Below are 16238 nucleotides of genomic sequence, written 5' to 3'. Positions count from 1 at the left end.
CCTCTTTCGTCTTCAGGGAGTCCCGGGACGCTACAGTAGCAATAACAGGTGAAATGTGAATTAAAATAAGGAAGAGTCAAAATGCAACCATTACTTTCCAAATAATGATCAGCTTGCAAGCGAAATGCTTACAAGGGTTATCTCCCGGTTCCTGGCCACATCTTGGAGCCTCAGGAATGGCCTTCAGAATGGCCGGAGCCAAGAGCTTCAGAAATAGCATATTGATGAAGAAGCCGGAATTTATGGTGTCAGCTAGATCAAAATGTGGTGCTTCGTTTAAGAAGTGTGGTACTTTTTCAAAGAGATGGCTCTGTTCACTCACTGTCACCAAAGTAATCAATAAGAAATCAGATGTCACGGTGTCAATCCTCCTATTTAAAAAGGAAAGGAATGTTAGTTAATCGACCTATAACCATGTTGCTTACAAATGGAGCCATCGAGGAGTCATCTTGGTAAACTTTGTCAGATAGGTGAGCATACACAGTGTCTAACTCATTTTGATGATATAAATGTAAGGGAGCCGTTCTAAACAGGGTACTTGGTGCCATTGGGCAGTCTTCAACAGGTATAAGGTTAGAAACTAAAATAAACACCTGTAGCAAAGGCGTATGATGTTACTATTGCATTGGAATGGTCTAGACAGGGAAGATTAAAGTGTAAACAAGTATAAGGTCTCTTAACAATTTAAATGCAAAGAGAATATTTAATGGGTATCAAGGAATATATGTCATTTCTTCATTATTCCAAGTGATTGAAATTGAGTAACCTCTTATCCATTATTGACCTAAAAATGAAAGAGGGCATATGATTAGTTTGACAAAAAAAGAATGCTTTATCAACCCACAGTCATATTGTCGGAAAGATTAACAGTAGGTAATTCACTTTTGTACATATTACAATTATATTAAATAATACTTTAACGCAAAGGTCTTATCAGACACCATATTTCTCAAGCTGATTTCTATTGTGTTTTGAGGAGAAAGACATCCGATTCTACACTGTTCCAAAATGCATAGCCCTTAGGCTTTCAGATATTAAGATGTTCTGTAGTACCTTAAGTGTAGCTTTATCTTCCCGTTTCGGTAATGAGGCACTTTGTAACTCCCAAATTGTTCCTCTGATGGGCAGCGCTACCTCTGGACCCTGCCAGTAGCCCCAAGTTTTACTGTATGACGACAGTGCATACTTAGTCGAGTATTATGTCTTCTTTCGTCTTAAAAAAAGTCTCGGGGCGCTGCATTTGTGGCAGTGGGGATCAAATACGGTCCTTTAGGAAAATTATCCTTATTCTGCTGAGTGATAAACCTTAAGATGACGGAAGAAGTGCATATGGTGCAAATGGGAAATATAAAAAGACCCCTGGTGGAAAGTTTGGAAATGCTGCCTACCTTTAGCAACCACCCCAATCCCGTGGTCTGCAGGAATTTTTTTAACAAATGAATCCAAACTAGCGGTAAGACATCTAACGACGTTCTTTACGAAGTAGTCTACTGCACCTATACGTAGGTATCAAATGTGTATACTTACGATACCTCATCCACTCCCCTACCAGTTGGATAGAACTTAGACAGAAATGGCTAGGCAACACTGAAGTAAGAAGAAATTAGCAAAGAGGGAGAGACGGAAAATCCTACGCCCACGGGACTACTTTAGACTCCATCCTTTGTTACATGATTCTGCTTTTGAAACATTGTTCCTACGACTGGCTATGGACGTGCGTGATAGCCTGCATACTCTCCTTTTCCCAGTACAGTTTACAAGCAGGACGAAACTCCAGGTCCAGCAAAATTGTCAAGAGGGATTATTGACATTGTGTTGAAGCACCTTCCCAATTGCATAAAATTTCAGTGACTGGAGTGGTTGATTTGCAATTACTTTTTTTGTACCGCAGATTGAAGTGAAATTACCGGAGCGGGAGGATAATCAAGGAGATCGCCATGGGCGAGCAAGCTATGTCACAGTTTGTTTGTCAAAGTCTCGGTTTTGGTAACGGGTTCACTTGGAGTCTCCAGCATGACAACTTTGCCGAGCTCCCTGGCCTCCGACCCACTCCAAAAGCCCTAATCCTCTCCGTATGTCGACCACATATGCTCCGCCCCAGTATTGTCTACCTTAGTCTACAGAGAAGTTTCGAAATACTGCTGTTTAACCTAATTCTTTTTATTTTGCCCTAATAAATCCAACATTCTACTAATATAACCAAATGAATTTCATAATCTTACTACTATATAGAGAACTTTAATGCTTTTTGACAATAGAATCGTTGGGAATAATAAATTGGGAACTTTTAGATAAGGAGGATGTAAGTGTTTCAGAAAACCAGGTCCAATATATTTCAACAGGGGACACCAGATTTGGCAACAGAGTTCCCTAATTTGACTTCTACCATCTCCTCATCGTCTTTTTTAATGTAGAGGGCCCAATTCCACTTTTAACTTAGAATTTAAGTTAATGAGGTGGTCGTAATACGTTATTCGTTTGTTTAACTCTCGGTTATGCTAACGGATCACTTAAAAACCCCGCCAGTGAACGTCTACCTGGCGGCCTGGTCTTTGGGCCTTGCAGATGGCTCCCATTCTCCAAAGTATGTTGACAACACATGTTCTACCCGAGTATTATTTCTTTTTTAGTCTTCACGGAGGTCTCGGGGCTCTTGGGTGGCAACTTCATCAAGGTGGAATTAAAGACGCAGCGCAACCACTAATAGCCATTTGACAAAGTACAACTTTCACGTGGTTTTCGGATAAATAAAAATTAAATACTGTCCCAACTACCAATGATTATCACTACCCCTTCTATAAAAATTGGACAAAATTAAAAATTACCTTAATTTTTCGTTTGCGCCCCTATTCTTGTGCCACACTTTTCCCAGTTTTGCTTCACACACCTTAAGAGCACTTGTGTTTTGGATTATCTGGCCTGCAGAATTCTATTTTTATATGTTTAGTGGTTTCGCAGTCACACTAGCAAGTTCCTTCTACCAACCTTGCCATAAATTTGCATGTCCTCAAGAGAGAACAAACAAGTTTACTGCCCCAGGGAAAGGTGTAACAAATGTGCCAGGCAAAGTGAGAAGACATGTTTGTATTTTGACAGGCAGGTGCTAAAAGAAGTGGTAAAATGTTTAGTTTTGCTGTATTAACGAAACGCATTTCCAGTGAAAGGCACTACTAGCTCACAGTAAAAAAAGGGAAGAATGGAGGCCTCAAAGTGCTCAAAATGAGTAGTATAATAAATAGACACCTATTGTTTTATTTGAATTAAGTAGTTTTTAAAATTATATTTTCAGAGGTGAGCAAAGAATTGACCAGTCGATGTTTCTGATAGGTGGCAAATTAAGAAAGTAAATGGAAAAGAAAATCTGCGAAACTAATTTTATGGGATTTGACGCTCGGGTAAGCCAACAGATCTACCAGTTCATTTTCAGTGGGCGTATAAACAGAGGTCTGAAAATAACTCGACATCGGAGACGCCCTCGCATGCCGTACACATCTATGTGACGACCGACCGTTTACTCAAACTGTATCACCAGACAACTGGCATTTCATTTTTACTGGCAGCTTTAGCATTTTCCACCTTATTCGATCTTTAAGTAAACGTAATGGGAAGGGAAACTTCTGGTACAAGTAGATGGAAGTTAGCGTGCGATTATCTTTACAAAACAGCATTTTGGCTTTAATTTTTGCTCCAAAATAGGAAACTTTGCCCCTCTCTTTTAGATAAATGGAGGAGATACATTTAGTAAACGTAAGTTCATCAGTATATCTATGATGTTAAAGGAGCACTAAAATTTTAGGGGGGCATATTGAAAATCTGTTTTTTCCTTAGTCGCGCTTGATAGACAAGAATTTATTAGTTTTAAAAACCTTAAATGCCGAAACAATTTTTTTCACTTTGTAAATCCTCTTTAATGTACTTATATCATCAACTTACTTTGTTTTACGCCTTGCTATAAACCCTAAAAAGAGCCCGAAGAAATGTTCGTTCTTCTATGTAAATCCAAAAATGGACTTTAGCTTCTGCTTCCGTTTCGTGTAATCTCAGTTTTTAACAAAGTAATTATTGGCATCTTTAAAAAAAGACTTTGAGAGTCGAATATTTTCAATCTTAAATACAGGAAAGCGTTATGACAGACAATCATGATATTGTGCTCCAATTATCATGACTGTGTTGGATTAGTAATCTACTAATTTTTAAAACGAAATGCAAGTAACATTGCCCTTGTTGTACACAGGAAAATTGTTGCCGATGCCATTCAAACTAAATTTCATAGTAGGACCCCACTTTTAGAGGTATTCCACAATAGACTTACAACTGATAAGTGAGTCCAACATTAACGATGACCCAATAAACTATCGCCGAAGTGTAAATAGCTAAACCCGTTGACCTAAAAGAAGAGTTAAATTTACATAAATTTACTAAAGGTACAAAGAGCAACTACTGGGTCTTTCATTCACCCGAGTGAATAGCTGGTAAAGACCGAAATTAAATAATATGTGCTGATTGTAATTTATAGGCTCAACTTAATGACAGACCATTTGATGTTGATAGAGTGAATATGCCAAAACATCTTTACGACTAGCAACTGCTCCTTTGACATACTATACTACTGACAAGCCATTAGTAGAATAATATTTAATGATTTTTATTATGACTCCTTGCGTTCACTTAAAAGGTTGCCAATCACCATCACGATTGCAAACGACAAAAGGAGATTTTTTTTACAGAAACGAAATTGTGATTAATCACGAGTAGAGTAAAGTGTAATTGCAGATTTAAGAGATAATGGTGGATGGATTAATTACTTATTTTTGCAGGTGAATAACTAAGGGGAGTCTAAGTAGCAGATGACAACTATCGGTGGTAAATCTGCGAATATATGTCATTGAATCACTTGTAAATAACAGTCAACTGTTTACTCGCTCTATCCATCCCACGGAAGTGCCTTTTTAGGGGGTGCAGTCCAAGGACTGTTTGGAAAGCCCTCTAGTGAAATGCAAAACAAGTTAACTTTAGAGGCCTTGGTCAGGTATTGTGGACGTGCAATTAGAAATGATGAAGAGTTTTCTTTTTATAACAATATTGTTTTATTCGGAAACCTTAAGGAGACTACTGACTAATGGAGTTGTTTGTGTACCAATGCTTTAAGACAAACCGCTTATTTAATTAGACATAAAATTGCTTCTAAATCACACCAAAAAGGTGACGTGCATACAGAACTCCCTTTATTAGTGAGAGTTCCATCCATTGAAGTCCAGTGAAGGCCTACTTCTGAGTTGCTCCCCGATCCATTGTGATGCCATAATCGTTCGTCCAATCCTCCGTTTTTTTTTAAGGGACACTGAGGACTCCATTAATGTAGTGATGCTGGGCCGCCTGACATTTTTGGGCAATGTCAGTAGCCTGCAAGCCCAATATATGTCGAAAACACATTCTGTCCGGATATTATATCTTCGTTCATCCTCTGAGAGGTCGCGGGAACTGCAAAATTTCGCTTCCTGGGGCCATCAATACGATTTACGCAAATGAAAAGGACTGTTTGATAAGTTAAATCGGTCTGTTTATTTCTTGGTCTGGAGCTTATTTTGATTCATTTTTTAGACAAGAATATGCCACAATTAAATAAAATTAACCCCCTAAAATTGAATTTCTAGCTGATGAGCAATGAATGGATGACTTTTATAAGTTTATTGTGGAAATTATCTCAGTACTTTCAAAACACATGCCAATAGATTAGCTGTTTCACGCATTCTCTTTGCTGACAACGGGGTGTCATATGAAGTTGTCAATAAGCTTATCCAGATGAGAAATGATATATGGCAGTCTGTGCTTGTGACGTCGCTGTAGTTGTTTTGAAAGAAAAGCACAAGGCAAATTGAAGGTGGTTCGTGTGGAGCACCTTTCACAGGAGTTGGGTAGCTTTTTTGATAAAGTTATTTTACTGCCATATGAAAACCTTATTTGTAGATTTCAGTAGGCAACAGTCATCTGACTTTTTTTTCATAAAATTTATATATTCGCATTGTTCTGTCCTTTTTCACCTGTATTTTAATACTTTTTCCAAAAGTTTTACGTCTACTGTGGAAATAACATCAAAGGAATGCCTAAGGCGTCAACAACAACGTACATAAGTGCATAAAATGGGTTTTATGAACGCAAATAACCGTAACTAACGACATAAAAATAAACTGAATTTCCATGGAAAATATGAGCCACGGTAGGAGTAAATAAGGATTTTTTGAAAGGATAGTGAGAGCGATGTCAAAATAACCTAAGCATCAAATGCCTAATGTTTCCTCTCGGCAATATTGCCGAACTGTGTGAAATAAATCTTTAAAAAGATGAATAGTTGGAGTGGTTTCAAGATCATTTTTTATCTTGCAGCACCACCAGATGTGATGTAACAAAATGAGCAATCCTAATGCCAACTTGTAGGTTCAAAGTTAAGTGATCATGCGCTAAATTTGCATTCCCATTCACTGACCGACTGTCAAGTTTTTCCTGTAAGTAGCAAATTCACGTCCGCCAAGATTGCCCTCATTTTTTTGCTCTCCCCTTTTGAATTCTCAACTTTAGATGTAACTTGTTTACAGCCTGCAGTAAATGAATTAAGGCTTGCATATTTAGCAGCCTTTTCTGATAGCTGATTCATTTGCATTTTTCCGAAGCTTAAGTTCGAACTGTTGGGTTGTTTACACCTTTACATTTACAGTCCGGGAAAAATCGCGGTTTTATTTCAATAATGCTTATAAGAACTTTACAGCCACTCGATTAGTCTAAATGTGATGCCACAATCAAACATTTATAGGCAAATTCCTTGCACGACATCATTGCCAACCTGTCAATAGCAAATTAAATACAGGTAATGAACCAAAACCCCTTGGATTGGGAATAGTGATTTAAAGGTTTTGAAAGAAAAGTCGAAGATGATTTCACTTGTATCTGTAAAAGAAATTAACTATAACGTTTCTTGGAAATAGGTAATGAATAGAGTGTTGATTTATGCCTTAAAAAATACTCCAACATAAGAGTCGAAAAACAGAACCGTTCATTTGGTATCAGCTGACCTTCCATTCCATACTTCATTTTTCACCACCTTCTCCTGTGTCTCTTAGGAGAACATCCTTTGAATTATTTTAGTTCTACCTACTTGCACCTGTATTTCCTACCTTTGCTATTGAAGTGACCTGTGAAAGATGCAGGATAAGATAATTGTCAAGACAGCCAACGAAACGCTGGAACGATACGTTCCAAACTGGAAGCCAACGGCAAACTGTGTCGGTAATCTAAGCTGAAAATTAAGGTGGCTGTTGATTGACAGCAAGGTTAAATTAGATTTCCGCCTCCAACAACATTGAAGAAGTTGAATTTCCATCCAAATGTGCGATTGGCAATGCTGTTGGTTCTTGATTTAAGGCTTTAATCTCATTTACCATATCATAACTGAATTAACCGGACAATGACATGAGAAGTTTGTACTCCTGCCCCCCAACTCCACTTAGCGATTATGTAACTGAGGAGATTTAAGGAGATATTTGACTGCACTGAAAAGCATTTAAAATAAAGATCTGTCCAGTGAGCTTATACGCAATCAGCAGTCTGTGTTCCATATATAAAGTGGTCAAACTCCCATTTTTTCATCGTAACTGGAAGATAAATGCAGTTAGTTTAGCATCTACTTTAACTACAAATTGACATCAAATGAGACTATTGTTATTGCTTGATATTACACTTCTCTGATCTTTATTTTAAAAGTCCCACTGTTTAGACTACTCAGACCAACTCATTTTACTCTCAGTCTGCGACGCCACCAGGTTAAAACACCAGCTGTCATTAGCAACCCTCCGTACCTTTACACTAGAAATGGATACAAAATTTACCACAGAAAACTTCCTATCTAAAAACAACCCTTTTGTTCCCTACATAGTGAAAAAATAAGGGAACAGACTGTTTCTTTTTAACTAAAACTATCACTATTGTATAAGAATCCCAGTTTTCCAAAGTTAGAAGCAGAAGTGGAAGAATTTTGTTACTAAAGTCACTAAAAATTGAAGTAGAGTTAAAGCAATGCCCTTTCCAATTAATTTAGCACTTGCACGATTGTGGTAATAACAACTCTCTACATAATGAGGTCTTCAAATAGGCTTGCAAGACTTTTTGAAGGAGAAATAATAAATAACTTTGGGAAGCTCCTTGACATATCAAATTTGCTCATTAACCAATCAACAATACAATGTATTTTCTGTACTTTTTGAGACATAGGCTAGCTGCAATTTCTGCTTTCAGCAAAGTTTTGTCTCTAGCAGGACAAATATCACTGCAGTTTTTACCTGCTTTTTTTTTCCAACTGTCCGTTTTACTTCGCTCGTGATTGGACAGGACCAAGAGAAGGCAATTACCTCCAACAAAATATTATCCAGGGAATGCAAATGGGACGGTAACAACCCTCCCCTTTCCTAAAGTTCAAATCTTTTCACAAATCAGATACAAAGAAAAAGGATTTCTTTTAATTTTCCTTTTTCTACAAATTTGATTTTTATTTACCCGATTTACCAGTCTTGGCTGTTTCTAAAGAAGAAAACGGAGGGTTTTTTCTCTCTGCACATGTATATCTCAGCCCTAACTGCTGTTCAGGCTTGAGTAAGTGAAAAATTTCATGCAAAAACCCGCTCTAGCACACCTTATACACAAAACTTAAATGGTTGTTTGAAGTCAAACAATGATGCTTTTATTTGCCTAACGAAAGGTAAGTTGCTAAAGTCATTGGTCCTTGTTGTAATACATTGGCTGTTTGCTTAACTCTAGTTTTTGGTAAGAAATCACTCAAGTGAACCGCCAGGTAGGCTGGCCTCCGGACCATGTCAGTAGCCCCGATCTCTTCTGTAAGTCGACAATATCTGTGTCTTTGATCACCTTCAGGGAAGTCTCGGGGCGATACAATATAATTCAATCAACTGGCTTGTTTTGCATGGCTAACGTAAAAGAGGTGGAAAACCAATTGATGATTCATGATGTTGATTGGCATTTGCCAATGTAAAAGGGTGTGAGTCCTTTACTCTATCATTAAGACTTTCTCACCTCAGATGTCGTAAGCTCAGGCATCTTCCACATCTTCTGCTATATACTACTATCTTTTAGTGTTGACACATTGCTCTTACACAGGGTTTTAGTTTTTTGCAAATCCATCCAAAATGCTACTTCACGTAGCGATATTTTTAATGTAGGAGTAAATTTTTGATTAATTAGAGAAGGCATTGGACGCCAGCCACCTTTGTCTTAGCCAATTAGAGGCATTTATCTTAAGTGTACCCGTTGCTATGTTAACGAAACCTATTCAAAAATCACTTCGCTAATTAAGTCGTACTGTTCCAGTTGTTTGGATGGGATTTTTCATTCTAAGCTCAACTACCAGAGCTAAGTCTTATACTAAAACTTAGGTCTTAACCCATACACTTCATGCAAACTAAATCTTCGGACTCGACTGGTTTTTCTGTGTGCGATTCAGGGTTTCACTATCAGACAGTTCCATTCTTAAGCAGATAGTTCGATTGACGTATCAACCAATGAGAACCGGGAGACTGATGCCATATTTGTGCCCTTGTTTGGGTCACCTGCAGAACGTTAATACAAATAAGCTATGCATAACAATTCCTCATCATTTGAATGAGGTCTAGTTAAACAAACTTTGCATGGATTACTCCTTTTAATTAACCATGTAAAGAACACCCACCTAATTTGGACTTATTTCTCTTTTAGAAAAAAAAATAAAATAATGGCTTTTGATTTTCCAGTGATAGCCATTGCGACAGAGATGATGATTTGGATTATTCAAGTGGAAAATGGAAGCCTTCTGAATGTTATCTTTGAGAATGTTTCCAGTGCACCGAGAGAATCCCCACGATTCGAACTTACCCCTAGCATCAAACACGATTTTTTTACCAATATGCTTCTCCTAAGACCTCTACCTTTGTCCATTATTAAAGCCATGCCAGATGAACTGGGTGGAGGTCAAGCAGGAGTGGACTCTGCGCACGCGCATCCAAATCGCGAACCGATCATCTTTTGGCTCACAGTGGCGCTCTTTCTCTTTGTTGTGGTACTCATCATATGCATCCAGATTATTAACTGTTGCTTTTGCAATTCCAAAAGCGTGAGTTTTTGCCACGTCAGCTGCATCCATATTGGAGCTCATGTGTTTCAGTTTAAACTCGTTTCAGTACAAGGTAACCATAGTCTGTGGTCCGTTTGTGTTGGCACGACCTTGCCATAATTTTAGCAAGAAGTTTTATAGTTAGTCTTATTTGATAAATTAAGCGACGCCCATGGATTTCATAAGGTCAAGAATTCACAGTTGAAAGACTGCTTCGAAGGTGAAGCCTTTCAAGAGAACATAAATTTATACGAACCAAAAATTAGTTGTATTTGTAATGACCGTATGCTTTCGTACCCACTGATTGCAGACGGCAGCACCACCTACTAAATCTAGACGGAAGCACCTGGTGTGTCGCATCATATTTATCACGTTATTGGCAATCGAGCTACTCCTGGTGGCAGCGTCTGTGTTTCTCCTAGTGGTCTACTTCTGCAGTATGGATTTGGTCGTCTCCTACCTAAAGGCACAACCACAGACGTCACCAGAGCTGACGCACATTCCCACTTCGCTGCCCGATGGGCTGCATGCCGTCTTGATGCATACCTCCGGCTTCATCCGCGAAGGCATCCAGTCTGGAAGGATGCACACTATCTCCACGGTTAAAACATTTGTAAGCCAAACCAGAGTAACTTCTCCTTACTCCTAGAAATAAAACATTTCCAGATCAATTTCTCTCCGTAGTACAATGTGATTTCTACCCCTAAACTTGAAAATGAGAGAACGGAGTCGGATAGATATCTTTGGATTTTGACAAATGATTGGATTATTATTTTTTAAGCATGCGCTGCATTTCAATTCGAGATTAACATTTACGGTGAGGATTATTATCAGCTGAAGGAGACATTTTTCAAACAACCGCTTGAAATGGGGATAATCAACACATTCACTATTCACCCTTTTTTTCAATGATTTTAGAAAAGAAATGTCAGTGAGTTGGACAAAAGCATTGAAGGCTTGTTAATAAGTTTTAAAATCAAAGAGGTGCTCAATGTGAGCAATAGCACCTTCCAGGTCTTTGAAAACTTCGTTTATCCTGCAGAAGATGCCATCCAAAAAATTATTGGTGCAACATCTTTTGTCGATGAAATTTCCATTAAGATGAATTCATCGATGCAATTATTTAACAAAGCATTTAGCAATTTTTCACGCTGTGATCAAACACCGCTTTGTCTGGAATTGAAGGTAAGCCTTAACATGATGCATTTCAAAGTTTGTTGTGCTTTATGTGATGCAGGGTTAAGAAATTGTCATACCTAATAGCAATGAATATCAGTTCATTTTTTCAGCATAAAGAACATTCTTTTCCCTATCCGTTAATTCTAAAAACTGTTTGTATGTTTGACTGAAGGTCCTAAGCTGATCTGAAGATTCAAGTGAGAAACAAACTATGAAACTTCGATATCATCTAAAGCTTTCTGTGATATTTTAATGTCAGTCACAATCGTTGGAATATCAGCGCAATAGGAAGCTATTCATTTGCTTTAGTGGCGTCCTTAGAATTCACTTTAGGGAGAAGATGATATAGTACTCTGGCAGAATATATATTGTGGATCTGCCTAGGGCTTGGAGCTATCCGCAGAGGTTGGAAGCTATGGTACCCGGTGGATGCAAAGTGGCGAAGCACCTACGTGGTTCGCTACTAATATTCTAAGTTAAACAGACAATTAGTGTTACAGAGTCCCTCTCCTTATTTGAGCGTCGTATTCGGTGCTACTCTTAGTCAATCCACAGTGCCAGTCATCACGACGTTAGCGGTGCTGCAAGAAAAACACCCACTAGCCAGCCATGCCAATCATTAAATTTTGACTGCAATGTCACTGATCTCTTGGCAATTCTACTAGAGTTGGAGTTTCTTTATGTTTAGGTACTGTATTGGGGGACAAAGAATATTGGCCATAATGCAGATCCACCGTTAGTAGTGGGAACTTTGCTCTAAAAGGAGAGCCAAAAAACAAGGAAGTGGGTTTATAATAGTTCCGTAAGGGCAATCCTCCTTGCTGCCTTTGTCACACTTCAGAACTGCCTAATTTTTTCTGCCTGAGCTCTAGACATCCAGTAGTGAAGTGGAAGAGGTATATTTGGTTTTTATAATTAATACCTTCATGCAGGTACGGAAGGTAGCTCCGTAACGAACTCCTCTAGATGGTTTACAACTAGCTCCACATCAGCAGACCATGGCACTAACGCAGTTGCAAAAGGGTGGCGTGTTTTTCAAGCCATTTGTAGGGGTCATCACTGATTCTCACATCGCGCTAAGCCTTATCACCCATCGGTATAAACCAAGGTAACTGTCTATTGAGATTGGGTTCCTTATCCCCTGTCACCAATGTAGCTCGCCGAGTCTACCCTTTTGACAAAAGGGGACGTAATACCTAGGCAGAATATATATTGTCGACGCACAGTAAGGCCTGGAGCTAATGGTCCTTTATTAGAGCTCGTAGTTAAAGAAACAATTAGTGTGTTACATTTTAAATACTTCAAACAATAAAACTACGGCAGTTTTTGCAGTTTTGTTCCTCGACCCTTGTTTGTTTAATTTGGTAGAACGCAACGGAAATTTCGTTTTTTTCAATGAACTATACGTCACTTGATACGAAGACCATGGAGCAAGTTATGCGAACCTTGAACGACACCCTCCTACAACTTCACAATCAACTAAATCAGGTCAATTCTCTTGTTGACATCATTCACAATAAGACAAATGACATTCTTCTCTTAATAGAAGCAGAAATGGACTTTGACCAAATCTTTAGTTCCATTGATAACTTTTGGATGGATGTTAGTCTGCAAGCCGATGACTTTGTACATCAGTTCAATCTTATCGTTGATTCGTTTGAACGGCATCTTGGAAAGGCTATCGGACCTATAAAAACTACATTGTACTGTGTTGGTGGATGTCTCACTATCATCATACTTTTCGCGACAATCGTTACCATTTGTGTGATTTACCACGTAACTCGTAGTGGCCTTTCATTCGATTCTGGTAAATTGGGCAAGAGCTCATTGCACTTCACTTTCCAACACCTTATTTGTTTCTAAGGTTTGCATTTATGCATCTATTTAACATTGCCTAAAATTTGGGCCACAAATAAGGTTTATATTCCTAAAAGCTGAATAAAATAAGTTGCGCAGTCCCATTTAGGCCTCAAAACTGTTAAACGGGATAAAATCGTGTGTGGCAGATGCGCCATTTGTTGCTGTTCAACTTTACTCCTCCTGATATTTTTCGCCTTCTCCACCGTCATTGCTATTTCGTTATTTGCAATAACCGTTGCGTCGGGTATGTTCCCTTTTGTTTCTGATGTAGTGTTAATGACTTACAGAATGGAATTGAGTCGGTTTTTGTAAACAAAACCATGATTGCGCATACTAGACGCCCAGAATAAGCAAAAAAGATAAGAAGAAAAGTTTACAAATTACTAAGTGTGGTCCGGGTTTAACCAACACTTTAGCCCTAATCCCTCTACTATAATGGCAAGATATTTATATTAACAAGACCACTATTTCTACAAAATCGGCTGTCTAGCTTTTCGGCCAAGTTTGTTAAAGATCACTGAAGTTAGAGTTCACTGAACCGTTAATTCCGGAATTCGTCCTAAATATGCCGTGTTAAGGTACAACTTTGGTCAAGACTAAATAGAACATTCATTAGGAAATCAAAACCTTTTTTGTGAGCTACTTTATCGCTCTTATTCCCAATCAAGATAATAGTAATAGCTAGCCAAAATTTGTTGTTGTAATTTATCCTTCTAAAGAGACACTGAAGTATGCAGTGAACCACGGTGATGTTAAAGCCTGCCGCTAATATTCCATAATATAGGTAAAGGATGCTTATACCTAGTCCGAGAAAGTGCTATAAATAAAACGGATTTCATTTTGAACGGCTACGTGGCACAACACTGGAACTTGCTTATCCACAGTGCTATCAGTGAAGTGGGCGATTTCGTGTTCACGGCTTCACCGAAGAACCCGCTTTTCTCACTGGCAAAGACCTGCAACACCAAGGCGAGTCGTCATAAAGTTGGGCTTCTTTCTGCTCTTGGCTACTCGAATATGGTTAATACTTCGCAAGTTGTAAGTAGCTCAGCAGTGACTCAAGGCTTTGCAAAGGGAAAAGAGTAAGCAATTCCCACTGAACTGGAAGTAGTTGAGATAATCGGAAAATTTTTATGTCATTTAGTAGAAAATCAGTTGCAATAAGTCCTTTCGCTACCATTCTTGTAAGTAAAACCACCTTCCATCTGTTTTAGGATTGTACTTCAAGAACTTCAAAGAATAAATATTCCTGGAACACTACCTGATGTGTCTCAGTTGGCCCATGCGAAGGAGGAACTAAATGATACCATGAAGGCCCTGGATTTAAATGTAGTACACGTATTTTTACTAAGCATTTTAATGCAGCTTGGCAAATTATTTCGCATAATTCTATAGAAATGCTTTTTACAAACATTTACCATGATTATACTGTAGACAGATTCGACGATTGACACTTTCGTATATTCAAAACTTCCCTTTTACAAACTTCACTGTTATTTATTTAATCTATTGATAAGTCGTTTCAATTCCTTTTATCTCTCAATGTATTTTTAAACTTGTCCATTAAAGCAAATGCGATTTATATTTTGCATTGCAGTCAATCCTCAATTTACTGGACCCAACGATGATCAACACTGCAGAGGTCGCTAAATTTATGGCTGCGTTAATAGTCTTCATTGAGAGCGATGCAATTTTAGATAGGGATGAATTCAACGTTGGAATAAATTCGTTGATTGAAGTGGTCGAAAAAATGGATGCATTCAAATTGTACGCAAATGAGACCCTGCAATCTATTCTTAACATAAACGGAAGAACAGACGGAGTAATCACTTCTTTTGACACCGTCTTCACAGCTTTTATAGACTTTCTTAAAGTGAGTTTAAAGATTTAGCAACAATATTTAAACTGGCATCTTCATTGTTGGTTGAACCGGATGTTTGAATAAGGCTGAAGATAGACAGGGCACCCCAATGCAAGTGAAGTCTCATAAGTTGCACCTACGTTATTCTTGATTTCACATACCAGGTTGGCAAAAACGAATCCACACTAATGGCAGAGGTAGAAAAGCAGTACGATGCTGCTGTGGTGGGTTTAAAAGAATTCATGAAAGTTGATGGCGATCGGGTCTTTGCGCGGCTGACACAGAAGCTGCTGCCCTGCAGCGAAGCCCATGCAGCATACACCGTGGCGATGGAAGTGACTTGTGGCGAGTCTGGGGTTGTGAAGCATCTTCTCGGCCTCGTCTACGTGCTTGCCCTCAACGTTGTCTTTCTAGTCCTACTCTACCTTGGCCTATTAAACCTTGCCAACTTCCACACTCTCCAAGTTCATTTTCCTGTCGGTGAAGCTGCCAGCGCTGGCGGGGACGATGGAGAGAAATCAACCACCTCCAGCAGCTGCAAAGATGAGAAATTACCTTAAAATATGCACGAATAATCACGCCATTTGCATTTATTTGTTTTTAATGTAACCTCGCATTTGTTATGACTCTATGTTGCCATTCATGATACAATGCTAAAAATGTTCCTTTTGTCCGTAAAATAAGTACAATTGAACTTTGGTCTGAATTTTAGAAATTACATATTTTTACCAAAGACAACTAGGCAATTGTTTCATTTTAGACATTTCAACTAGTACAACATCTGCGTCTGTACTGCAAAGATGCCTTTATAGGTGGACTTTGATTAAGGGAATCGCTTTCTGTTTCCAACTCGTGCTTGACGTGGCCGAATTAAATATACGGCTATCAATTATCCAGTAGCGGCGGCACGACAATGAGCTCGGTATTTATGTTGTTGGTGCAGGCACAGCATGAGGACTTCCTTGAATGAGTTCAAATCCATTTGTCATCAGGTGAGAGACGGGAGGCGATTAAAATGCATGTGCCGTTGGTCGTATTTGGTTGCGAAAATGACGTATAGAATAAACGCCACCTGGGCTTAACATGCATTCTAAGGTTGGACCATATGTTTTCGTCAGTACTGGTACTCCTGTTAAGTGATTGCATAAATGCATAAGGGAAGACCACAGATGTATCATAATTTGGTGC

General features: G+C 38.6%; 2 protein-coding genes across 2 annotated transcripts; both read left to right on the top strand. All coding sequences in view use genetic code 11, as the record gives it.

The window, feature by feature from the left end:
• Window positions 1-1937: 1937 nt before the first annotated feature.
• Window positions 1938-2704, top strand: EGR_05600 (hypothetical protein; the record flags this gene model as incomplete). The annotated part of the gene is made up of 3 exons (XM_024494849.1): window positions 1938-2072; window positions 2566-2584; window positions 2631-2704. 3 exons carry the CDS (start codon window positions 1938-1940, stop codon window positions 2702-2704), a joined length of 228 nt encoding a protein of 75 aa, XP_024350769.1.
• Window positions 2705-9811: 7107 nt separating this feature from the next.
• Window positions 9812-15610, top strand: EGR_05599 (hypothetical protein; the record flags this gene model as incomplete). The annotated part of the gene is made up of 8 exons (XM_024494848.1): window positions 9812-10150; window positions 10461-10763; window positions 11069-11335; window positions 12698-13136; window positions 13974-14271; window positions 14404-14518; window positions 14787-15062; window positions 15215-15610. 8 exons carry the CDS (start codon window positions 9812-9814, stop codon window positions 15608-15610), a joined length of 2433 nt encoding a protein of 810 aa, XP_024350768.1.
• Window positions 15611-16238: the final 628 nt, after the last annotated feature.

The sequence above is a fragment of the Echinococcus granulosus genome, assembly GCF_000524195.1.
Source record: "Echinococcus granulosus chromosome Unknown EG_S00042, whole genome shotgun sequence".
In the NCBI taxonomy this organism is placed as follows: domain Eukaryota; kingdom Metazoa; phylum Platyhelminthes; class Cestoda; order Cyclophyllidea; family Taeniidae; genus Echinococcus; species Echinococcus granulosus.
The sequence above is the reverse complement of the archived record's forward strand: the minus strand, read 5'-3'. Positions and strand labels throughout refer to the sequence as shown.